The sequence below is a fragment of the Apodemus sylvaticus genome, chromosome 16, assembly GCF_947179515.1.
Source record: "Apodemus sylvaticus chromosome 16, mApoSyl1.1, whole genome shotgun sequence".
NCBI classification, from domain to species: Eukaryota; Metazoa; Chordata; class Mammalia; order Rodentia; family Muridae; genus Apodemus; species Apodemus sylvaticus.
In genome coordinates, this window is record NC_067487.1 from 38,222,977 (window position 1) to 38,249,234 (window position 26,258).

The 26,258-nt window shown below is 43.7% G+C and overlaps 1 protein-coding gene across 1 annotated transcript in view; it reads right to left on the reverse strand.

Annotated features, from left to right (window-relative positions):
- Prkaa1 (protein kinase AMP-activated catalytic subunit alpha 1) overlaps nt 1–15,435 on the reverse strand; it is a 36,390-nt gene extending 20,955 nt beyond the window's left edge. The window contains exon 1 of the mRNA XM_052159516.1: nt 15,274–15,435. Within this exon, the coding sequence (XP_052015476.1) occupies nt 15,274–15,400 (127 nt within the window). The 5' untranslated portion in view covers nt 15,401–15,435. The remainder of the gene's footprint in view (nt 1–15,273) is intronic.
- Between the last annotated feature and the right edge of the window lie 10,823 nt (nt 15,436–26,258).

Here is a 26,258-nt window from a genome sequence, read left to right on the forward strand (position 1 = left end):
ACCTCCCAAATGGTGACAGGTGTGCTGGTGTGGACAGCAGCAAATCCAGGCAAGGCCACATGGAGAGGAGCCAACGTCATTATTTTGAGGGGAGAGAGATAATCCTATATCTTTGAAAGTACGGGGTCCACATAGAGGAAGGAGAGGAGTCCCTAAGGCCATTCTCTCACAAGCACATGATGGCACATGTGCCCCTACGTACACATACACACACATATACACACATTAATAAGTGTTTTTCAAAAACACTTGAGGTTTATCCAAAACTATAGATATAATTTCTTTCATCAAGAAACTAGGGTGGGAAGCTCTGAGCATTCTGTTTGACTCACTTAGGAATACATACTTAGCATTTTAATATAAACCAGCCAACCTAGCCTGGTCCATGGGCCCCAGGGCAGTGAGAAACCCTATCTCAAAAAACTAAGTGGACCTCTTTAATCCCAGCAACTCAGAGAGGGAGGGAGGGAGGGAGAGAGAGAGAGAGAGAGAGAGAGAGAGAGAGAGAGAGAGAGAGAGAGAGAGGGAGGCAGGCCAGCCTGGTCTACATAGTGAGTTCTAGGCTGGCCCAGGCCACAGACACATTGCTGGACTACCTTTCTCCTTCTACGACTTTGGAGTCCCAGGCTATGTTTGTATCTATCAGATTCAGGCAGGAGCCTGGCACAACCGTCCTCTGAGAGGCTCCACCTAGCAGCTGACAGAAACAGATGGCATCTGACTGTTTGGGAAGTCTGGTGGGAGAGTTGGGGAAGGACTGAGGTACTCGGAAGGTATTCAGACTCCACAAGAAGACCAACAGTCAGCTACCCTGGACCCATGGGGGATCCCAGAGACTGAACCACCAACCAAAGAGCAAGCGAGGGCTGGACCTTGAGCCCCTAGACATATGTAGCAGATGTGCAGCTTGGTCTTCAAGCAGGTCCCACCCAAACTGGAGCAGGGGCTTACCCTCAACCCATTGCCTGCCTGTGGATCCTGTTCCCCTAACCAGGCTGCCTCAGCGGGACAGGATGTAACTAGTCCTGCAGAAACTTGAGGTGCCAGGGTGGGTTGGTTCCCCAGGAAGAACTTCCGCCTTCTCAGAGGTGAAGGGGAGGGGAGCAGAGAGGAGAGGCAGTGTGAGGAGGGGGCTAGGAGAAGAGGGGATGCTGTGAAAGAAATGTAAAGTGGATAAATAAATTAATTAATGGGGAATAAAAGCATTAAGTGCTGGCAGACACCTGTAATCCTAACACTAGCAGCTGAGGCAAAATGTCTGCCAAGAATTTGAGGCTAGCCTGGGCTACAGAGCCAGACCCTGACTCAAAATAACAAAGCAGGGTTGCAGATGAGGCTCAGCTGGTAAAGTACTTGCATAGCACGGGCAGCAGGCACTGGGGTTGAACCCCTGTACTATGTAACGGAATGTGATGCACCCAAGTGCACAACAGGGAGGCAGGAGGATCACAAGTTCTGGCTCATCTTCCAATACACAGCCAGTTCAAGGTCAGCCTGGGATACAGAAGACTGACATTTTAAAGAGAAGCCAGATATGGTGGCACATGCCTATGAATTCAACTTAGACGTCTGAAACAGGAGGACTGCCGTGACTTTGGGGCCAACAGAAGCTAGCATGTAAGACCCTTTCTCTAAATTAATTAATTAATTAACGATTCTAGCTTGACTCAGCCTGATGACCTAAGTTCAATTTCTGGGACCAACAAAATGGAAGGAAAAAACCAACTTCTCAAAGTTGTCCTCTGACCTCCACTAACACAACATGGTGTGTATACCCATATATATATACATACACATGCACACATCCATATATACACATACACACAAATGTGCACCCCCATATACACACATACATATGCACATGTCCATACATACACACACAATGTGCACACTCATATACACATACACATGCACATGTCCACACACACATATGCATACCATATACACATATACACATGTCCATATATACACACTATGCACACCCATATGCACACATACACATGCATGTGTCCATACATATACATATGCTACATATGCATACATCATATACATATACACATACACACATCCATACATACACACACACACACACATACATTTTTGTTTTTGATTTTTTGAGACAGGATTTCTCTGTACAGCCCTGGCTGTCCTGGAACTCACTCTGTAGACCAGGCTGTCCTTGAACTCAGAAATCCGCCTGCCTCTGCCTCTCAAGTGCTGGGATTAAAGGCATGCGCCACCACTACCTGGCACCACCCGGCACATTTTTGTATTTAAGAATATAGGGAAACAAGGAGCACAATGCGAATTCTACAACAGGACAGTTCAAGTCACTTAAAAGTTAGTATGACTCAGCAATAATGTGGCACATTTTATGGTCGGATACTAAAAACCGAGAGAGAATTTAACAAGAATAAAGGCTGCCAAGTGATAGGAATCAAGTCTATCATTTCAAGTACATAATTTCAGGCAGGAGTATTTCAGTATTTCACCTGCAAACACTATTAGTCCCCCTGTTAAGAAGGCAAAATGAATGAAGCTAATATCCAACCAAGCATAGCACAGTTTGTTCTGATACCTGAGTATTTCACCAAACTACAAATAACAAGGAGCGCTTGGATATAAGTTCTCACTTTCAAAACCGCTCCAGAGAGCCTTCAGTGGGTAAACTGCTGGCCTCCCAGCACAGTGACCTTCGTTCAACCCCTAGTATCACATACGTGGATGGGGAAAGAAGACTTGGGCAGTGCATATACAAAGCTGCCCTCTAAGTTCCACATGTGCTCAGTGGCACACACACACACACACACACACACCACATATACATAAATGAAAATTTTGCTGACTTAAATGCAAAAAAATAAAATAAATAATTAAAAAAGCACATGACGTAAAACTGTTCAAACAAAAAAGGTGAAAATTAACTGGGGGGCAGAAGGAGTTACCTCAGCCATCATAAAGCAAATGGCCATTCAAACCTCCCTGCACACAGAAGGAAACAGGAAGGAAGCAACAGAGAAAGGCATATGATTGGTTTTCCTGTCTGCTTAACAGAAAATTAGCATAATGGTTCCTTTGTTGTTGTTTGTGAGGGAGACAGCTGGAGGGACACTTTAGGGGACCAAATTAAATAAAATGCCTTGAGAATTAAAGGTGACGCTGTATTAAAAAAAAAAAAACAAACATACAGCTCCAAATTGAGCTACAAAGTAAACTGAAAACATGCATAAATGTGTCTCCGTTTATTACAGCTTATTATGTCAGAACAAAAGACTGCAGATCTCCTAATGACTAATTTCAGAAAACAGCTTAATCTGTTGCATTGTTCCAATACAGCAGGCTCTTATAGGAGACTATGAGAGGTGTTCCTCCCTATCAACATGGAGAATAAAGTTACCCAGGCTTCCATAGTTGCCGGCTACTATTTAAAAATAAGAAAGGAATTCTATAGCCACTGGATTTCGAATTGAATTGTTTTATACTCCTTTTCAGTTAAAAAGAAAAAGAAAGAAAGTCTGCCCACCCAAGGGGAGGGCGTCCATACCAGGCACTGGCAGATCCAGCCTTCCACAAGAGCAGACTGAATGCCCAGGTATCCTTCCAACCGGGAAGGCAGTACTCGGTAGCCTCTGGTGATGTTCCTCTTTGAAGGTGCTTAGCAGACTTCTGATTTGCAAATTTAAAACCCTCGGTAAATGCCATCTCCTGTTCTATAACACAGGGGACAGTGTTTGTAAAGGACCTTTCAGCCAACCAGCACAGTAGACAGGGATACATTTCTACTGCTCCCAAACCAATCCCCGTTCCCTATTTGATCAGCCCTGAGCAATCCATGCGGATAGTTCATGTGGATGTGGGAATAGCCATTTTGGATCTCAGCTCTTCAAACAGTGCCTTCGGTTCATTGGTATTCAAAGCCTGCCCTTATCGAGAGCCTTGGACATCGCCCTCGAGGGCAGCTTAAATACCACCATCCCAACCCACCGCTCCAAGCAGCAAGCTGGAGACGTCTGGATTCTGAAGTCCAGCCCATCTCCTCAACAGTTAATATTCAACAGGTCACTCACACACAGCACCAGACCTTTACAAAGAGGTCGCTTTCTAGCTAAGATTTTCAAGAACATCTCTATGGCCGCAGACAGGAACCATCCATTTCTCTGTTTCCCAGCACAGAAGGGAAGTTACAGGCTCATATGACTACAGTTTAAATCATGTAAATTCTTCTTAAACAAATACTGTTTGCAATAATATGAACCTAGCTGATTTGTATTGTGTAATACAATGAAGCCGTACACCTCATAAGTCATCGGCACATCCACTTTGTACACAAACATACTTTAACTAACTCTCAGCAGTCTTGGAAGACTGGCATTATGAATACCATTCTATGGGGCACTGAGGCACAGAGACCACAACTTATCCTCAAGTACTCGGTTGGTGAGTGGGACAGCCTAGAGTTCAACTCAGACTGGGTTAAAAACTTGATGCTCCCTCCTTGAGAGGAAATTCTCTTTGGACACTTTGAAGCACTCTTTGGACATTTGTAAATTCTTTATTTTATGCGTGGTATCCATGTGTGAGTGTGGGGAGCCTCGTGCCACAGCACATGCGCAGAGGCCAGAGGCTAAGTAAGCTTCAGGAGTCAGTACTTTCCTTCCATCCAGGCTCCAGGGACAGAACTCAGGAGCAGTGAACTTGCAGTGCACAGCCAGGGTTGGTACCCACAGAGCCACCTCGGCAGACCACAATAATACATATTTAGAAAAGCTCTGGGAACTGGAGAGGTAACTCAGGAGGAGTTAGGAGCTTGTCATGTTTCTGCAAAGGATCTGAGTTCAGTCCCCAGCACCTGAATTGGGCTGCTTCACAACGACCAGTAACTTCAGCTCCAGAGAGATCCAAGATTTCAGGCCTCTGCAGGCACTGGCACGCACAAGTACAAGCCCACACACAGACCCGCACACGTGTACATAAATAAAAAGTAATAAAATAGCTAAGCATGTAATGCCCACCATCAGGCCCCTAACTCAGACGCAGGGGCAGGTGGATCTCCAAGTTCAAGTTCTCTGGGTCTACAGAATGAAATCCTATCTCAAATAATGATGATGATAATAAAAATTAACCCTCAAAAAAAAAAAGGATAAACCAAAACAGAAGTTGTACAATATAATGCATATATATGCACCCTTTTAATAAAACATATAAAAGTTGAACATACCAGAAACATCTTCTGATGTCTCATGGTGAAAATCTGAAAATAGATCGAATATTCTATACTTAAGAAAAGAAAATCACTCTAAAATTTCATTCTTTCATTTGATCTTTTTCCTATATTAGAGCATATAAGCCTTGTCTGCTAAAACCCTATCAATTTCAAAATCGTTTATTCTAGTTTTTTAAATTTAAAAATCTTAGATATTATAGAGACATTTGGTTAAAAGATTCTCTCAAATCAACTTAAAAGTTACCCCCAAGGTGTGCCTAGTCTTACTGCAACACGATGATACACCATGTTTGGTTGATATCCCTGGAATGCCTACCCTTTCTGAAGGAAAACACGGTGGGGGGAGCGGACATCTGGGGACCAGGGAGGTGAGGAGGAGAGGAGGAAGTGGGAAGAAGGAAGGAAAACCACAGTAGGATGTATGAGAGAATACATTTTAAAAATTATCATTAAATAAATGATAATAAATGTAAAAAAAAAAGTTACCCTAAAATCTTGAAAAGGGGCATGATGTCACACAATTTTAATCCCAGAATTCAGGATTAAAGGCAGCTGATCTCTATGAGTTTAAGGACAACTTGATCTTTATAGAATAAGTTCCAGGACATTCAGATCTGTGTAGAAAAGACCTTTCCCCCTCCCCCAAAAATCAACACAGTAAATGAACTAAATCCTTTAATGAATCCTTTGAAAAAGCATCCAACTTACACATGAAAGACCTCCCTAATAAGAGAGATAATAAGAGAGAACTTGAGTTCAAAGTCTCAGCTCCCATGCCTGCAACTCAGCATCTGGAGGGGAGAGGCAGGCAGACCCCAGGATGCCAGCCAGCCTAGCTGACAGGGTGAGTTAGCTTCAGGGTCTTTTTTTTTTTTTTTTTTTTTTTTTTTTTGGTTTTTTGGTTTTTTGGTTTTTTGGATGTGTTTTTTCGAGACAGAGTTTATCTGCATAGCACTGACTGTCCTGGAACTCACTCTGTAGACCAAGCTGGCCTCGAACTCAGAAATCCGCCTGCCTCTGCCTCCCAGAGTGCTGGGATTACAGGTGTGCGCCACCACCGCCTGGCTAGCTTCAGGTTCTATATTCTTTGTTTACATTCCAAGTGATTTTCCCTTTCCAGGTTTCCCCCTCCCCATAAGTCCCATAAGCCCTCTTCCCTCCGTCCATTCTCCAATCAACCCCCTCCCACTTCTCTGTCCTGGTACTCCCTTACAATGCTACATCAAGACTTTCCAGGACCAGGGACCTCTCCTTCCTTCTTCCTGGGAATCATTTGATATGTGAATTGTGTCTTGGGTATTCAGAGCTTCTGGACTAATATCCACTTATCAGTGTCTGCATTCCATGTTGTGTTCTTTTGTGATTGGGTTACCTTACTAAGGATGATATCTTCCAGATCCAACCATTTGCCTAAGAATTTCATGAATTCATTGCTGAGTAGTATTCCATTGTGTAAATATACCCCATTTTCTCTATCCATTCCTCCACTGAGGGACATCTGGGTCCTTTCCAGCTTCTGGCTATTATAAATAATACCCGGGCTGCTATGAACATAGTGGAGCATGTGTCCTTATTACATGCCGGGAACTCCTCTGGGTATACGCCCAGGAGTGGCATAGCAGGGTCCTCCAGAAGTCTCATGCCCAGTTTTCTGAGGAACCACCAGACTGATTTCCAGAGTGGTTGTACCAGCTTGCAATCCCACCAGCAGTGGAGGAGTGTTCCTCTTTCTCTACATCCTCTCTAACACCTGCTGTCTCCTGAGTTTTTAATCTTAGCCATTCTGACTGGTGTGAGGTGAAATCTCAGGGTTGTTTTGATTTGCATTTCCCTAATGACTAATGATGCTGAACATTTCTTAAGGTGCTTCTCGGCCATTCAAAGTTCTTCAGGTGAAACGTTCAGTGAAGGACCTTGAACATCAGGGAACAATGCAGGAAGACACCCGACACTGATGTCTGTGTTCACATATAAATCATAAACCCCGAAACAGTCCAGCAGGTCTGGCCTGCTGAAATCCATGTCAGCCTGGAAGTGCAGAATCTTACAAACAGCTCTTTCAAAATAAAATTAGTAGGGGCTGGAGAGAAGGCTCAGTGGTTAGGAGCACTGACTACTACTCTTCCAGATGTCCTCAGTTCAAATTCCCAGCAACCACATGGTGGCTGTAATGGGATCCGATGCCATCCTCTGATGTGTCTGAAGACAGCTACAGTGTACTCATGTACACAAAATAAATAATTTTAAAAAATAGAATTAGTAAAGGCTCTCAGAATGGTATGATGCTAGATTCAGGGTGGGTACAAGTATCTATGGACTTGTTCTCTTATAAAGAGTGCAGAAACAGGAAACTAGCCATATGTGGTGGCAGCAGCGGCAGCAGAGAGTAGAGTTATGCTACCACAAGCCAGGCAAAACCAGAAATAATCAGAGTAAAGGGACACATTCGCCATTGACTTTCAAAAGAAGCACAGCCCTGGGGATCCCTGTTTTCACTCCTCTGACCTCCAGACTGTAAGAGAATAATTTCCTCTTGTTTTAAGCCAACAATCTTTAGTGCTGCTATTGCAGCCCTAGCAAGGTGATATGCTTATTGATTTTAAAGGTGGCCAGCACTCTGGAGGAGGCAGGAGAATTGGGAGGTCAAAGGACACGAGGGTGATAGATAAGAGAGATGGTCCAGCAGTTCAGAGCACAAACTGCTCCTCCACAGGATGGCCGCCAGCAGGAGGCAGACAACCATCTGTCACTCCAGCTCCAGCAGGCTCTACACACACACCTTCAGTCAAACATATATATATATATATATATATACAGACAGACACATATACAAACACAATTTAAAAAATAAGTCTTTAAAATAGCACTAATAGCCAGGCAGTGGTGGTGCACGCCTGTAATCCCAGCTCTTGGGAGACAGAGGCAGGCAGATTTCTGAGTTCGAGGCCAGTCTGGTCTATAGAGTGAGTTCCAGGACAGCCAAGGGCTACACAGAGAAACCCTGTCTGGGGGGCACAGGGGGGAGCTAGAATAGCATTAATAACAAGAGTCATATAAAAAAAGGCTTTCTACACTGGATTATATACTTCAAGGTCTCTGCAGAGAGACTGGGCAGTAGTAACTAAGCCACTCCTACTTCCCCATGCCTGCCAGGTGATCTGGGAGTGAGCATCTTCCACCCTGGGAAGAAGAAATGCAGCATTTCCCCTCCAGTTTGTTCTCATTTTACACCTTCATCACTGAGATCAAAACTAGACTAAATGGGGTGGCACAGATTATTCTGCCCTTTGCCAGACCTCAACTGGCACACTGGTTCAGCCAAGTGTGGAATAGGTCCTTCTACACGTGTTTCAACCGGCTTTGATCCCCTAGAGCAGGCTGGTTAGCTACACTAGCCAAAGGTGTGAGCTGACTTAAGGTGAGAAGAAAAGTGCACTAACACACAGACTCATAAATAAATGAATAGATAGATAGATAGATAGATAGATAGATAGATAGATAGATAGATAGATAGATAGATAAATTGAAGTAATACAAACTTCTCTTTCCAAAGTTTTCAAGCAATGTCTCAACCCTGATGCTCATAAAATATTTTCTGTTACCCTAGGCCTTATCTCAGCTGGGTGTGGAGGCACAGGTCTTTGATCCCAGCACTCAGAGGCAGATGTAAGGACGAGTTCAAGGCTAGCCTTGTCTGCAGAGAATTCCTGGACAGCCAGCCCTACACCACAGAGAAACCCAGTCTCAAAAAACAAACAAAGAAGTGAAGATATTATCTCCTTCCAGTTACCCATCCTTCCCACCTTCCTTCTTCCCAGTTAAGACAGTCATTTAAAGCTATGGCGTTACAATGTTGCCAGAGTTAACCTATAGGAACACAGAAATGTTTGCTTTGAATGTGATTGGCAACATTAACATTTCCACAGTGTAACACTTTTAAAACATAGTATCTCAAGATTCATTCTATGTCTTCAAAGCCTGTTATTTTGAGGATGAAGAAATTGGGGATTCTTAGGGTCTGTAGTTTGTCAGGGTATAGAGGGCTATTCTGATCAAGTTCCACCGCTCCTCTGGCTCTTAAGTCCTTCAACCTATCTACTCTTCCCTACCAACCATATGCAATGAGAAAGGGAGAGGGAATGGTATCATGTCAGAATCAGAACTGTTTTTCTCAAAACTGGGCTAAAGATTCTCTATTGAGTAAACTTAGGCGGAGTCAAAGAAATTGCTGTTCCCCAGAATTGCTGCTCCCATCAATCAGTGAATGTAACAAAAGGACTTGTGCCAAGAGTATATATTCCCTGAGGGGCCTGCCCTGCCTGCCCTTTATCAAAGCTTAAGTGGTATTTTTCAGACTGTTACTATGTTTTCAACAGTGCTAAAACGTTGCTTTTAAGCAAACCGCAACACTGGCATTAGCCACATCTACAAGGTTCACCTTCCAAGAGCAGCAGGTCAATCAACTAAAGATGAGCTAACTACAAACTCATTGTTCTCTCTACCCTGGACTCTGTTTAACTACAAAACATTGTCAACAAATGATCTCATCATACACATAATGCTGAGGTGTAACAAGATCCTATTTTTAAAAGAAAAGATTTTAACAGGCTAGAGACGCCACAGGGATAGAAAGATTCTCTGAAAGCATTCTAGCTGCCTAACCATTTCCGCTTGCTTTCTAAAATTAGAAGAAAATTCCACTAATAAAAGTGTAAGGGAATAGTTTAATACTTTTGAGAGGGGAGCTTAAAGGATTTATTTTAGGAACATCAAAACATACAAGGGCTGGAGAAAGACACCAGGCTGCTGTGTAAGGCGGCAGACTCCAAGCCTGATAACCTGAGTTCACACCCCAAGACCCACATGGTAGAAACAAAGAAAGAACCATCTCCAACACACACACACACTAAATAAAAAGGTAAAGTTTTTTTTTTTAATCATACAAAATTTCAAATACCAGAAGCGTAAGCAACACGTTACAGACATAGGTGAAGTCTCAGATGATTCCTCCCAGAGCCTTTCTCCATCTCTCCCCAGAGGTGACCACTAACTCTGAATTCAGTGTCCCTCTCCCATGCACTAACGTATTTTATTACACATAAATCCATAAAAACACAGTAACACCTCATTCTTTTCATAAAATGTAGGTACTAGAGAGACGGCTCAGCGGTTAGGAGTACTAGATACTCTTCCAGAAGTCCTGAGTTCAATTCCCAGAAACCACATGGTGGATCATGACCATCTGTAATGGGATCTGATGCCCTCTTCTGGTGTGCACTCATACATAAATAAAAATTTTTGAAAAGTTTTGAGAAATTACTATGGCACACTCACAAAAAAACAAAGAATGAACAACAGCATCCTTGGCTACCTAGTCTGTGGAGCAAAGATCACAGCAGTTCATGCATATCTACATAGAGACACGCTATATGAGGAGAAAAAATGTACTTACACATATATGTTGAGTAACTATGCATTACCTTTTGCTCTTAAAGTATTTATAGAAAACTCTTCTCTAAATTACATAACATTCCTTACTTCTTCCCCTAAATGTTTACAAGATATTTCACTGTGCGGAGAAACTATTTGCCTATTAGAAAAGTTAGTTCCAGGGCGATGGCTTAGTATGTAACGGCTCTTACAGACCTGACTCTGATCCCAGGGACCATGTGGTAGAAAGAACTCTAGAAAGTTTTCCTCTGACCTCCACATATGTAACATGGTGTGTGTGTGTGTGTGTGTGTGTGTAAAGTTCTAAACTTTTTATTGTAATTGTTGTTCTGTTTTATGAGGCAAGATCTCATGCAGCCCAAGCCGGTCTTCAATTTGTTATGTAGCAGAGGCTAGACTTAATCTTCCTGCCTTCGTCTTTCTCCCGAGTACTGGGTTTACAGATGTGTGCTACCACACCCAGCGAATTCTAAGCTTCTATACTACATAAATGGTATCACATAATAGAATGTTTCAAGCACATGCATATGTACAGAATAAGTCCCTACAAATTCAATTGTTAGGCTAACTTTAGTACATATGTCCTCTACAGATAGTATTTATACTGGCATTAGACAAATGTCTTGTAATCCATATAAATGTCAAACTGTACATATTCTTCTACAACATGAACTTGTATTTCTGTTTTTAGAAACAGTGTCTCATGCAGCCCCAGCAGGACACAAACTCAATATCTCACCAAGAATGGCCTTATATGCTCTCCAATGTTAAGATTACAGGCATATACTACCATGCCTATTCCCGATTGATTTAAGTATTTTGAGACAGTCTCACTATATAGCTCAGGCTGGCCTCAAACTTTCAACCTTCCTGTCTTGACCTCCTGAGTGCTGAGATTACAAGTATGTACCACCAGGCCCCGTCCTACAACCTACCTTTGATGCCTAACTTTATTTTCTAAAGAGTCACTCATGTCACGCATATTATATATGTATATATACATATTATGTGTGGGATTTTTATATTTATTTGTGTATAGGGGTGTGTATGTTTTGTCTTCTCAAACAGCAGAAAAAGGGATTAAGATCCCATTACAGATGCTTGTGAGCCACCATGTGGTTGCTAGGAATTAAACTCAGGGCCTCTGGAAGAGCAGTCGGCGATCGTAACTGTTGAGCCATCTCTCCAGCCCAGATGTAGATTTTTTTTTTAACTTAAGGAAATTTTCCTGATTCATTCAAAGAGAAGATTATCTATTTACCTGAAGTAATGGCTTAATATAGAAATACTCAGCAACTTAACAGGTAATATGTAGAAGTGACTTACTTGCTTCATGAAGACACAACTCATAAAAACTGTCAAAAACAGCCATTTGACTCTACTATTATAGTAACATGGCTGTCTGTCCATAGTTGATAACTGTTTGATGGGAGTTGGGAGGCAGCAAGCAAAGGAGCGGAGACTAACCCTTAACAGACCTTTCCCCATCTTTCCGCATCACAGCTCCCGTTAGAGTCTCTTATGTTAACTTTACCAACACTCATAGTTCTTAAAGAATGTACTCCACATTTCTCAATTAGAATTTAGGGCCAGAGTGGAGGTGGCACACACCTTTAGACCCAGGCAGAGGCAGGTGAATCTTTAAGTACAAGTCCAGCCTGGTCTACAGAGTGAGTTCCAGGACAGAAAGGCTCCGCAGAGAAACCTCTCTCAAAAACAGAGAGAGAGAGAGAGAGAGAGAGAGAGAGAGAGAGAGAGAGAGAGATCAGTATGTACATAGATACACAGAATTTATGGCTGATGCTATTATCTCTAAGAATTCTTAGAGAGGGGGGCTGGATGGAGAGGTGGCTCCCTGGTTAAGAGAACTGGCTGTTCGTCCAGAGTACCGAGGTACAATTCCCAGCACTCAAATGACAGCTCACAACTATCTGTGACTCTAGTTCTAGGGGATCCAACACCCTTAAACAGACACACATGCAGGCAAATACCAATGCACAGAAAATAAAAATAATTAAAAAAAAAAGAGTTCTTGTCAAACTAAGACTGGGGTTAATTTCCAATATGACCAGACACGCTTATTTCTACCCGCTCTCTGGGAATTCCTGCCTCCCACTTTCTCTCCTACCTAACAGTACTCATTCTTTCTGGTGTCCCTGCAGCAAGAGCAAGCACACACGTAACTCCAAACCTGGGTCACATTCCTCCCATGGTCATTATGGTTTGTATATACTTGGCCCAGGGAGTGGCACTATTAGAAAGTGTGGCCCTGTTGGAGTAGGTGTGTCACTGTGGGCGTGGGCTTAAGACATTCACCCTAGCTGCCTGGAAGTAAGTCTGCCACTAGCAGCCTTCAGATGAAGATGCAGAACTCTGCCCCATGCCTGCCTGGATGCTACCATGTCCCCACCTTGACGATACTGGACTGAACCTCTGAACCTGTAAGCCAGCCCCAACTAAATGTTGTCCTTATAAAAGCTGCCTTTACTGTTCACAGCAGTAAAACCCTAACTAAGACAGTCATGCTCTCCCCTCTCTGATGCATAAACCAAATGACATATGGCACAGTCCAGCCATTCCTCAGTAAGGAGAGGATCATAGCCAATCCTGTGGTTACTAATTTGACATTACTAATGTAAAAAAAAAAAAAAGCATCCCAAACAACTGTTTAACAGTTTTAAAATGAACTGGCTGCCTATTTAGACCCACGTCAACTAAGAAGTTCAAGGACAAGTTTAATTATAACCACGAAGGCCGCGATCCTCTGACTCACTCACTCGGGCCCTCTGTATTGGAGGAGGTTTATGAATGACGGTATAGTATTTCAAGAGAAGGCTGAGTGGGTGGAGAAGTGAAGGTTAAGGAAAAGCAGAGTCACTGGGAGGGAGGTTCGAGTCACTGCTACTTCCCAGGTCAAATCCCAGGACTGAAAAACAATCTCTTCTTCCCATCCATTCTGTTTGATCCGCTCTGGTCTGAGTCAAAGGAACGGAGGACCAGACGCCACCATTCCAAGCAGGACCTTCAGAAGGAGCCTGCGGAGCTCAAGCCTGCCTTATCACTTCGATCAGAGCCTTAAGCATTTCTTACCGACTCTATAACAGCCAACAAGGAACATACATGCCTAGCTAAAGGTAAAGAAAACACTGGAAGAGCTGCCAGTGAATGCCAGCTACCTAGGGAGCTGAGGCATGAAGAATGACAAGTTCAAAGCCAGCCTGGGCAGCATTCTAACACTCTCTCAAAAATAAATAAATAAATGCATGCATACATGCATACATAAAAAGAGACGAAGCAAAAAGCCGGAAGGTGTTCACAAACATCTCACTGGCTCTCCGAGATCAGGGCTCCCGCCCCAGACCACACCTGCTGTCTTTCACACTGACTGACTGGCTGACTTTCCTAGGAAGGTGTATGCATTTGTTCCCCTGAGGGTTACACAGCAACTTTCAGTTCTAGGACTGGGAAAGGGCAAGAGAAGGATGGAAGGGCTCGTCTGCTCCTCCTGGGAGCACAGAACTCAGTTAGCTTGCTGTGTCATTTGACAAACTTTTTCATTTCAATCAAATATCTACGAGCTTACTATATGCAGGTCACAATCCATTATTTCTCCAAAACCAATGCATGAATTATTTCTTAGCAGCTCCAAACTTCCTTCCTCTAAATACTTAATAGCAGGCTTAAATATTTTAAAGAGGGAAAAAAAAAAGTCCACCTCACAAAGGTTGTAATCAGAATTTTCCTTGTCACAAATGGTGGGCTAGAGAGCAAGTTTGTTGAAGACTGAATGCTTGTGCTTTTGCTAAAGCTATAACATGGAATTCTACCAAAACAAACAAAAAGTCCAAAAGATGGGCACTGAATTACTAAAATATAAATATATTGTGAGAATAAACGGTAACTGTACCTATAAGCTAATAAATACCATCTGGAGCTAACATCTGTCCTATCTACCAGGTATGGTTCTCAAAAACCGCAAAACTTCCGAAAACGGAAACACTTAAAGCAGCGTCGCATCCAACTATAAACCACGCATAGGAAACAGCGCCAGTTCACAGGCATAGCCATCAAAAGTCCTGATGGAGATCAATAGTCCTTACAAAGGCATTATTATTTCTGAAAGATATCTTTACAGCTGCCTTGCTTTTGGATGAACACATTTTGATTCAGCAAACTGAAGAAGCACTTAAGTCGACAGCCTCCTAAAAGCGAGGCAGCGACAAGTCCGAGGACCGCCAGGGCGCGATGGGCTGGCCCTGCGCCAAGGGCGCACAGGGGATCAGAAGCCGAGACCCCCTCGTCCGCTCCGGGTGCCCCCGCGCGCGCAGTGCCCAACTCCCTCGCCCGGGAAAGTTGCACCCAGAGCCATCCCCGCCCTTCGGGCGCCGAGCCGTCGCCATGGCGACCGCCCCCACCCCACCGCGGCGGACCCCACAGCTCTGCAGCCCGCGGCGGCCTCGGGCTCCGCTCCCAGCGCCGCCCGGACCGGGGATACGGAGCCCAGACACCCGGAAGGCGGGCGCGGGGGAGGATGCGGAGTGCGAAAAGGCGCGGTCGCCCGCCGTTCGCGGGGTCCGCGCCGGCCCGGGCTTCCTCACCCTTCACTTTCCCGAAGGTGCCGACGCCCAGCGTGTCCCCCAGGATGTAGTGGCCGATCTTCACCCGCCCGTCGTGCTTCTGCTTCTCGGCCGTCGCCATCTTTCTCCAGGAACTGAGTCTGCGCATGGCGCCGCGGGAGGGGGCGGAGGGGGCGGGCAGGGCCGCGCCGGGGGCGGGCGGGCGCCGAGGGGGTGGGGACGCGGGTGCGCCGCGGTGGGGCGCAGTCGCCGGCCGCCGCCCGCGCAGGCCCCGCAGTCCCCGCAGCCGGCCGCCGAGCGCACTCGCTCCCCCTGGCGGGCTAAGTGGCGGGGCGGCGGGAGCGGCGCCGGTACTCGCCTCGGCGCCCCGCATCCCTCTGCGCGCGCCCGACCACCTGCGCGCGGGAGAGCTTCCCCTGCAGCGGAGCCGGCCGCAGTGTCGTCGTCCCCACCCCACCCCCAGTTGCCACCCGAGGGTCTGCGTGTGAGGGTACTGCCCCCTCCCCTGTAATTCCCAGGAGGACGATGCTTACAAGTTGCTTTGAAACGAGACAGGGGGACACCGCCCTACCACTGATGTGTAATCTTGATTTTCACATCATCTCCGTGTCATCTGGAAGCCAAGGGTGTTTTCGCTCGCACTTTTAATACTTCCCACTGCTTTAAACAAAAAACTCTGAGCCAGTAAATTACTATGGGGCACCGCACAGCTTAAGCAGCCTGGAGGGTCTTCCTGGGAAATTTGCTACCCTCCAATTACTCCTGTGGAGTTATGTGTATTCCAGAAAGGGGTGCTGTCCCGAACTTAACGCGTTTAGAAATTATATTTTTACATTTTTAATAAAATGCACATTTTCAGTCCACTAAAAAAAAAAAGTGTTGTTGTTTGTATAAATGAAGCCATAACGTATCACCAAAAAAGTATGTTTACTTGTAACAGGATTTTGAAGTGAATCTGTTACTCAGTTCTAACAATAGGCAAAATCGAGTGCATTATCATAAAAAAAATACGTATGCCATCCTTTGATTTTGCAGTTTGAATTTCTATCAATGTCAATGGAGAAAAAGGCCAGTCTTCATGACAAAGTATTATTTTTTTAAGAGACAAAAAATGTCATTTTTCTTTGGGATGAAAATTACCAACTCTCCTAGTTTTCCCATGTTCTGGCTTATGACATCAAAGCAATGTAACATTAAACACTTTGTTCCCAGGAAGAGCTCTTCAGCAGAAAGAAATCCACTTTAAGCTTAGAGCAGTGGTTCTCAACCTTCTTAATGCTATGACCTTTAATATAGTTCCTCATGTTGTGGTGACCTCTGTCCCACCATAAAATCATTTTCAAAGCTACTTCATAACTTTTTTTTTGCTACTTTAATGAACCGAAAGGTAAATATCAGTGTTTTCTGATGATCTAAGGGGGTTGATCCCATAGCGGGTCGGGTTGAGAAAAAACTGCTTCTTAGAAGCGGAGAACAGAAACTGGGAACAGTAGGGAGTTAATCAACTCCCTATTTTACAAGAGGAGGGGGAAACCCTTTCAATTCTCCTGCCCCATGAACTAGCATTTGAAGTTACTTCACATTTACATGGCCGATAAGATTTAGCCCAGGAAGGTTCTACTGTTTATTTTAATCTACAAGAACTAAGTGGTCTCAGGCTGTAGCCCATATGGCAGAGAGCTGGCCTGGCATGGGTTAAGCCCTGGATGTGATCCCCAGTAACATATAAAAAGTGCATGGCTCATGCCTGCACTCTGGAGATTATCGCCAGAGAGATCAGATGTTCAAGGTCATTCTCTGCTACCTAGGGACACTAAGGCTGATTTGAACTACACGAGATTCTCATAACTCAGGCAGGAGAGATGGCTCACAGTTACAGGCACACGCTGTCAGGCCTGCAGACCTGAATTTGAACCCCAGAACCCACATGGCTGAAGGTGAAAATGAACTCTCAGAAGTTATCCTTTGACTTTCACATGCGTACCTACAACACACATATGCACACATTAGGTAAATGCTTGAAAAGGGAAAAAGAAAAGAATCACAAAATAGTCCAGTTACATCAACAGGAGCAAAAGGAAACTGAGTTTTGTAAAACCACTTGCTAATTTTTCCTGAAACTGTGAAGACTTGAGTCTACCACAGTGACAAGCATGGTGATACACTTGTTTAACTATTGCATTCCCGGAGAGAGGCAGATGTATCTCTGAGTTCTGGGACTACACAGAGAGTTCAGGCTACCAGGACTCAGACTGTCTCAAAGGAAAAGCAATCTTCAAAATGTAAAGATCATACAGAGAACTGGGGAGTTTAGGTTTAGGTTATGGGCTCTTTTGTTTGTTTGTTTGTTTGTTTGTTTGTTTGTTTGTTTGTTTTGTAGAATTTTTTCTTTATTTACATCTCAAATGTTAGCCCCTTTCCTGGTTTCCCCTCAGAAAATCCCCTATCCCATTACCCCTCCCCCTGCTCACCAACCCACCCACTCCCGCTTCCCTGTCCTGGCATTTCCCTATACTGGGGAATTGAGCCTTCTTAGGACCAAGGGCCTCTCCTCCCTTTGATGCCCCACAAGACCATCCTCTGCTACATATGCAGCTGGAGCCATGGGTCTCTCCATGTGTACTCTTTGATTGGTGGTTTAGTCCCTGCGAGCTCCGGGGTACTGGTTGGTTCATAATGTTCTTCTTCCTATGGGGCTGCAAGCTGCTTCAGCTCCTTGGGTCCTTTCTCCTCCATTGGGGACGCTGTGCTCAATCCAATGGTTGGCTACGAGCATCCACTTCTATATTTGTCAGGCACTCTCAGGCCTCTCAGGAGACAGCTATATCAGGCTCCTGTCAGCAAGCACTTGTGGGCATCCACAATAGTGTCTGGGTTTGGTAACTATATGGGATGGATCCCCAGGTTGGGCAGTCTCTGGTTGATCTTTCCTTCAGTCTCTGCTCCACACTTTGTCTCTGTATCTCCTCCTGTGAGTATTTTGTTCACCCTTCTAAGGACCAGAATGTCCACACTTTGGTCTTCCTTCTTCTTGAGCTTCGTTTGGTCTGTGAATTGTGTCTTGGGTATTCTGAGCTTCTGGGCTAATTAATATCCACTTATCCGTGATTGCATTCCATGTGTGTTCTTTTGTGATTGGGTTACCTCACTCAGGATGATATTTTCTAGTTCCATCCATTTGCCTAAGAATTTTATGAATTCATTGTTTTTAATAGCTGAGTAGTATTCCATTGTGTAAATGTACCACATTTTCTGTACCCATTCCTCCATTGAGGGACATCTGGGGTCTTTCCAGCTTCTGACTATTATAAATAGGGTTGCTATGAGCATAGTGGAGCATGTGTCCTTATTACATGTTGGAGAATCTTCTGGTTATATGCCTAGGAGTAGTTAGAGTTTTGGTTTTAGGTTTGGTTTGGTTTGGTTTGGTTTGAATGTTTGCAAAATGTTATTATCAGATACAATTATACTTAACACATAGAGTACAAAAATCCTAGGACCAAAATAAAATACTGTGAAAATATAAAAACAAACATTTATCACACATCTTTCACTTTCCCTTGAAGCATATCTTAAGTCAATTTAGCACTTTGATTTGCCTTTCCATAGTCTCAGTTAGAAAATGAACCTAAGCCGTGCGGTGGTGGCACACGCCTGTAATCCCAGCACTTGGGAGGCAGAGGCAGGCAGATTTCTGAGTTCAAGGACAGCCTGGTCTACAGAGTGAGTTCCAGGACAGCCAGGACTACACAGAGAAACCCTGTTTGGAAAAACCAAAAAAAAAAAAAAAAAGGAAGAAAATGAAAATGAACCTAATAAATCATACACATTAAAATTTGTAATTTTTGTTAGACCTGTTTAAGTAAAAGATACTTAATTTAAAATAAATTAATAAATGTATCCTGGTATTATTTCCCCTTTTGGACTTTACTTTTATTGCTGAAACACAGTCTTCTGTTTCATTTTTATTTTCATTTATTAGTTTTATTTTACTCTAATTTTATGCTCATTCTTAGTTTGGGTTTTTAAGGTTTATTTTTATGTGCATGTTTATTTTATGTGCATTAGTGTTTTGCCTGCATGTATGTCTACAAGAGGGTACCAGGTCCTCTGAAACCAGAGTTACAGACAGTTGTGAGCTACCACATAGTTGTTGGGGACTAAACCGAGGCTCTCTGGAAGAACAACCAGTACTCTTAACCCCTGAGCCATCTCTCCAGCTCCTACTTTTTTAAAACTGTCTTCAATAAAACCCACATTTTTCTAATTGTGCAGAAAGCCTGAAATAGTAAGCCAAACCGTTGGCAGGAACTTAGAGATTGTCTTATCTACTGACCACAGACAAGGCTTAGGCAGCTCTACAAGCCTAGGGGTTGAAAGGTTTTGTTTGGAGGAACTTCATTGCTGTTAGGGTTGTGTGTGTGTGTGTGTGTGTGTGTGTGTGTTGTTTTGTCCCTCTTATTTTGAGTTAAAACTTGCATCTAACTAAGTGTCTGAAATAGTAAAGAATGAGCCTTCTATAACACCTTGCTTCTTCCCGTCTTTCCTTTCTGGTTTAAGAAATGTTACCAACACCTCCATCTACCTTCTTTTCACTCGTTCTCTCACTGAACCATCTCCAAACCTTCACTTTCTTTGTAACTCCAGTCACTATGAAAACTGACATTTTTCAATGCCAGGAAAAGCCATGGCCCCTACGGTTGAAGAAGGTGGACAGCATGATATTCTACTGAGAGAGCTCTTTGTCTTTCCCTGCCTTCAGCTATGATGGACCTCGCTACACAGCTCAGCAGTCTTCCAGCTTGGAGGCAAAGATAGGTTAGCCTGAGGCTAGCACCCAGCTACTGACCCATCAGTTTTAACTCCAGCCCATTTCAGCAAAGCATATCAGAGTATAAGCAAGCTTATGAATCTACTCTAATTTAAGAGAAGATGCTAGGCTATGCATTGTAAGCCTGCTTGAGTACTATGGCATTTTTAACCTCTCTCTCTCTCTCTCTCTCTCTCTCTCTCTCTCTCTCTCTCTCTCTCTAACACACTGGTGCTTCTAAGACACACCCTGTCTCTTCCTGGTCTTTTCTTAAGCACTCTGTAGTTACTAAACTTATTGTCAATAACTTAATAAATATTAGGACTCTATAGTATGGTTCTTTTCATATTACTTCAGTGTCTGTCAGTAATTGTGGTAGCTGAGGTAGGATAGTAAGATAGGAAATGAGACCATGGACATAGATGGCTCTGTGGATAAGGGCATTAGCAACCCAAGCCTGAGAACCCAAGTTTGGTAAAAAGCAGAATGTGTCTGGGAGATGGTTCCCTGTTTAAAGTACTTACTGTCTGTCAGAGTAGAGAGCCAGCTGTCCAGCAGCGCCCATCTGTCTCTGCTAACTGTGGACACAGTGTAATCAGCTACCTGGTGTTCCTGCTACCTTGCCTTCAAGGCGTAATAAGCTATACCTCCAGCTCACCGGAGCCAGAACAACTCTTCTTCCTTGAGGGGCTTGTCTTGGGTATTTTGTCTCAACAATGAGAAAAGTCACTAAGGCTGCATTCTTGCTTTGTTGTCAGATAAGCCCCAGAATGTTTCACTGTATTGAGATATTACTGACTAAATGTGTGGATGCTCAAATTTTAACTGTTGAAATTCTATCTTTACTGTGATTATACTTTGAGGGGCAACTAGGTCATAAAGGTAAATACCACAGTAATAGGATCCATGCCCATAAAGACCACAGAGGGAGCCAGGTGGTGGTGGCACACGCCTGTACCCAGCACTCTGGGAGGCAGAGGCAGGAGGATTTCTGAGTTCGAGGCCAGCCTGGTCTACAGGACAGCCAGGGCTATACAGAGAAACTCTGTCTCAAAAAAAAAAAAAAAAAAAAAAAAAAAAAAAAAAAAAAAAAAAAAAAAAAAAACCAGACCACAGAGGGCCCTCATTCCATCATGTAGGATGACTACACAGTCTGACCATCTACTTTTTAGCAGTGGGTCCTTCCCAGAACTTGGATCTCAGACCTTTACCCTCCAGGACAGTGAAAGACACATTTCTGTTGTTCATAAGCAACCTGACCTAGTGGTATTTGCTTGTAAAAGATGAATCTTGTAAAAAAGCAAAACTTGTTTTGCTCCCTGCAACAAACTATTTTGACCAGATTCCCCAGCACACTCCAACTAGTTTAATTCAGTTTTTCACCATTTCTTTTTGAAAATAGTGTCAGATTCCCTAAGTTAAAAGCTCAATTCCCATTCGACCACCTCCCTTATCAGCTGCCAGCCATACACCTTAGGTTATGACTTGCATTTCTCTACATTTGAATCATGACCTACAACCCCTTTCTCTATTTGTTAGTTTTCTACAGCGTTTCACAGAACCTTAGAAAACAGTTTACTTACCAGTTAATTATAAATGATATCACAGAAGACCCATTCAGATGCAAGAGACAGATCAGACAAAGAATTCAGGAAGAGGTACCCAAGCCTGCTCCTGGCATACTGCCATCAGGGAAACCATAAATGTCCAGCAATGCAAACCATGTGCTTTTAAATGTTTGTGGAGTCTTTGTTACATAGGATTCAACTGCCATCCCTTTGTCCTCTGCAGAGGCCAGTAGTAAAGCAGAGAGTGTCAATTTTCTGATTATAGGGTTGGTTCCTTTGGTAAGCATGCTTCATCTTTAAGTTATTCCAAAGTCCCTTTATTAGAACCAAAACTGTTCCAATCATATACAGGGGACCTTCCAAAGATGGCAGGAGCTCTATCAGGAATGGGGTTCAAAATGCAAATATTAGACAAAAGATTTTTCTGCCGCCTCTTTTCTGCAGAGATGTTAGAAGCTGTGAGCTAAGTGCAATACCAAGCTCCTCCTTGTTCGTGGTTGTAGCCCAAACAACGGAGCTGGCTGTGCCTGCCTAGCCTCCTCTCCCTGGTGATGCTTTCTCAAACATTTCCTGGTTTGGCATCCTTCCCGGGGTTCTGCTACTCTGGTTTTAGAAAAGCCCACTAAAATTCATCTGGGGCTTTTCTCATAGCCAGACTCCTGGAGGTCTTGGAGGAACAAGTTTTGCTTCAGCACATGTGTTAAAGTCACATCCTACCAGCAGGATTTATCCTGTTGACCTTGACCTTGGTTACCTGGCTCGCTCATGGTTCCGTCTTATAAAATTACCCTGTTTCCTCTTTCCAATGTCTGAGATGAAATCATTAATTAAAGTCCATACTTAACAACTGGAGACGTAGGGCTGGAGACATGGGTCAGCGAATAATTGGATAAGAAAATATACTGGTCTTCCAGAGGATCTGAGTTCAGTTCCCAGCACCCATAGCAGGGTGCCATGCTCAGGGATTTAGATCATTTGCTGCTGTTCCAGACGACTTGAATCCAGGCCAGGCACCCTCACAAGGTTGCTCAGACCTGTACTTATACTTCAGTTTCAAGGAATTTGATGTCCTCTTCTGGCCTCTGTAAGCACCTGTACACACATGGCACACACACACACACACACACACACACACACACACTAAAATAATGTATCAAAAACCTGGACATGTGTAATCTTTCTGGTTTAGCTTATAGTATCCACTGAGCATTTGGAAGGCTGAATTAGAAAGACCACAAGCAGGATCCAGACCAGTATGGATTACACAGTGAGATGGTATCTAAAAAACAAGTGAAGGTTCATTACATAAACTGATTCAGAATTCTTTGTCTCCTCTCCCCCATCTACTCATCCACTCAGGCAAGCACTCTCCTGCCCCATTATTGAAACAGAGTCCCACTATATGTCCTTAGCTGGCCTAGAATCTGAACCCAGGTTGTAGCCCAGCACAGTGGTTTAAATGGGAATTTAAACCATTTAAACCCAGAAGCTCATACATTTGAATACTTGCTGCCCAGATGGTAGAACTGTTTGGGAAGGATTACAGGGTATGGCCTTGTTGGAGCAGGTTTGTCACTGGGAGTGAACTTCAAGGTTTCAAATGCCCCACATAATTCCTGGCTAGTGACTCTCCAAATAGACTTAGTGGATGTGGATCCATTGTATGCTCTTGGCTACTGCTCTAGCAGCATGCCGGCCTGCTGCCAGACTTCCAGCACAAGGCCCTTAACCATGGAGCCATGGGCCCTCAAATTAAATGATGTCTTTTATGGTGTGGTCACGGTGTTTTGTCACAGCAGTAGAGAAGGAACTGAGACAACCAAGCTGGCCTTGATGTGGCAGCAGTCCTCCTGCCTCTGCTTCCCAGTCCCAGTATGACACTAGTGCATCATGGTGTCTGTCTAGTTATTTATTGGCGGCAGTGTGAATTGATGACTGTTTTAAATCAAACATTATTTTTTGCTGCTCAAATTGTTTCAGCTTTCATTGGAGACTTCTCTATCTTTTTGAGCTCCTTCACCAATGTAGTTCTAACAGTTTCGCTTTCTGTTATTCCAGGACAAGTTACACTCATCTTGTGTGGTTCTTGCTGTTGGCTTAGAGTCATCTATTTCTTGGAGAGTCTTAGTTACTTCTTCTTCTTCTTCTTCTTCTTCTTCTTCTTCTTCTTTTTTTTTTTTTTTTGGTTTTTTGTTTGTTTGTTTGTTTTGTTTTGTTTTTTGTGTTTTTGGATTTGTTTTTTTTTCCAGACAGGGTTTCTCAGTATAGCCTTGGCTGTCCTGGAACTCACTCTGTAGACCAGGCTGGCCTCAAACTCAGAAATCTGCCTGCCTCTGCCTCCCAGAGTGCTGGGATTACAGGCATGCACCACCACCGCCTGGCTAGTTACTCCTTTTGTAGACTGGTATTTGGCACTGAGCACGCTCATTACCACTAGACCCTTTCTGCTAAAAGAACAGGAAAATAAGCATACAATGGATATATTAGCTGGTAAATCTATCCATATCTCAAAATAGTCTATGTAGGGAATGATATGAAGGCAGCTTGCTGTTACCAGAACACTGTAAACCAGGTGACTTAGCATCACAAGTTCATCGTTCATGGTCTAGAGGATGTGTAGTCCATGATCAAAATGACAGCACATTCTCTGTGTGGCAAGAGCCCATTTCCTGATTCTTAGCTGATGACTTTATTGCTGCTGTTTCAAGCGGTGGGAAAGGCAAGAGCTCTCTGGAATTTCCATAGGGGCAGGGATACCATTCTTAAGGGCTTCATTCCCATGACCCAGCCACTCCCTCCAAATCACATGACTATAGCCGTTGGTGAGTAGACTTCAACATGTAAGTTTTGGAGAGACCCAAATATTCAGCTTGTACTACATCATTGCGTTAGCTACTTTTCTTGTGTTGTAATAAAATACCCCAACAAGAAGTAACTCAGGGAAGAAAAGGGTTCTTTTGGCTTATGGTTCCAGGGGAACAGAGAATTTTATGGCAGAGAAGACAACAATGGGCCAGGAAGTCATGGTGAAGGGAACAGGAAGCTCCCGTGTTTCTTCATCTGCACATAAGAAGCAAACAGAATAGGAAGTGAGGCCAGGTTAAAAAGAAACCTCAAGTCATATACTTCCGCTAGCTAGGCTCCAGCTCCTAATGTTTCCCTAGCCTTCTCAAACAGTGGCACCAAAGGAATCAAGTGTTCCAACCTAGGCGCCTTTGAAGGACATTTTCCCTTCAAAGACTGAAATCCTTATCTGTTGGGCTTGGTCTGTTGCTATGTATTCAAATGCTAAATTCTGTATCTTGAGACCTGGTTACCCCAAGATGAGCAGATTCTCACCATACCAGCCTTTGGGGTGTAAACTTTGCTCTCCAATTATCCCTGATTGGTTAATAAAAGTTGCTGACAATCTGTAGTTGGGCAGAAAGGAGGTACGTGGTGCAAAGGTGCCCAGGCTTAGTGTCTCAGATAAGGACCATGGGGGAGAGGAAGGAGAAGAAGAAGGAAGTCAGTCACCATGGGGTAATATGACCATGAGAGTTGGCCTGATGAAGCAGAAACAGTGCAAACGAAATATATGGCAAATGATATATTGGGGTTCAAGGCATGAAAGCAGAGAAAAATAGCTTAGAGGGTTGATATCTGCCCAGCTCCAGTGCTTTAAACCTTATTATGATTCTAAAGATCTCTGTGTCTTGCTAGGCGGTGGTGGTGCACGCCTTTAATCCCAGCACTTGGGAAGCAGAGGCAGGCAGATTTCTGGGTTTGAGGCCAGCCTAGTTTACAGAGTGAGTTCCAGGACAGCCAGGGCTACACAGACAAACCCTGTCTCGAAAACAAACAAACAAACAAACAAAAACCAACCAACCAAACAACAACAACAACAAAAAAAACCCCTAAAGTTCAATGTTAAAGTCCAAGCCTCTCCTGTAAAAATGAAAAGTTAAATATTCTTTCAGGCTGAAGAGATGGCTCAATGGCTAAGAGCACTGGATGCTCTTCCAGAAATCCTGAGTTTAAATCCCAGCAACCATATGGTGGCTCACAACCAGCTAATATGAGATCTGACGCCCACCTCTGGTGTGTCTGAAGACAGCTACAGTGTACTTACATATAATAAATAAATAACTTTAAAAAATTCTGTGTTCCTCCTGGGCATATACCCAGAGGATTCCCCACCATGTAATAAGGATACATGCTCTACTATGTTCATAGCAGCCCTATTTATAATTGCCAGATGCTGGAAAGAACCCAGGTATCCCTCAACAGAAGAGTGGATGCAAAAAATGTGGTATATCTACACAATGGAGTACTATTCAGCCATTAGAAACAATGAATTCATGAAATTCTTAGGCAAATGGATGGAGCTAGAGAACATCATACTAAGTGAGGTAACCCAGACTCAAAAGGTGAATCATGGTATGCACTCACTAATAAGTGGATATTAACCTAGAAACCTGGAATACCCAAAACATAATCCACACATCAAATGAGGTACAAGAAGAAAGGAAGAGTGGCCCCTTGTTCTGGAAAGACTCAGTGAAGCAGTATTCAGCAAAACCAGAACAGGGAAGTGGGAAGGGGTGGGTGGGAGGACAGGGGGAGAGAAGGGGGCTTACAGGACTTTC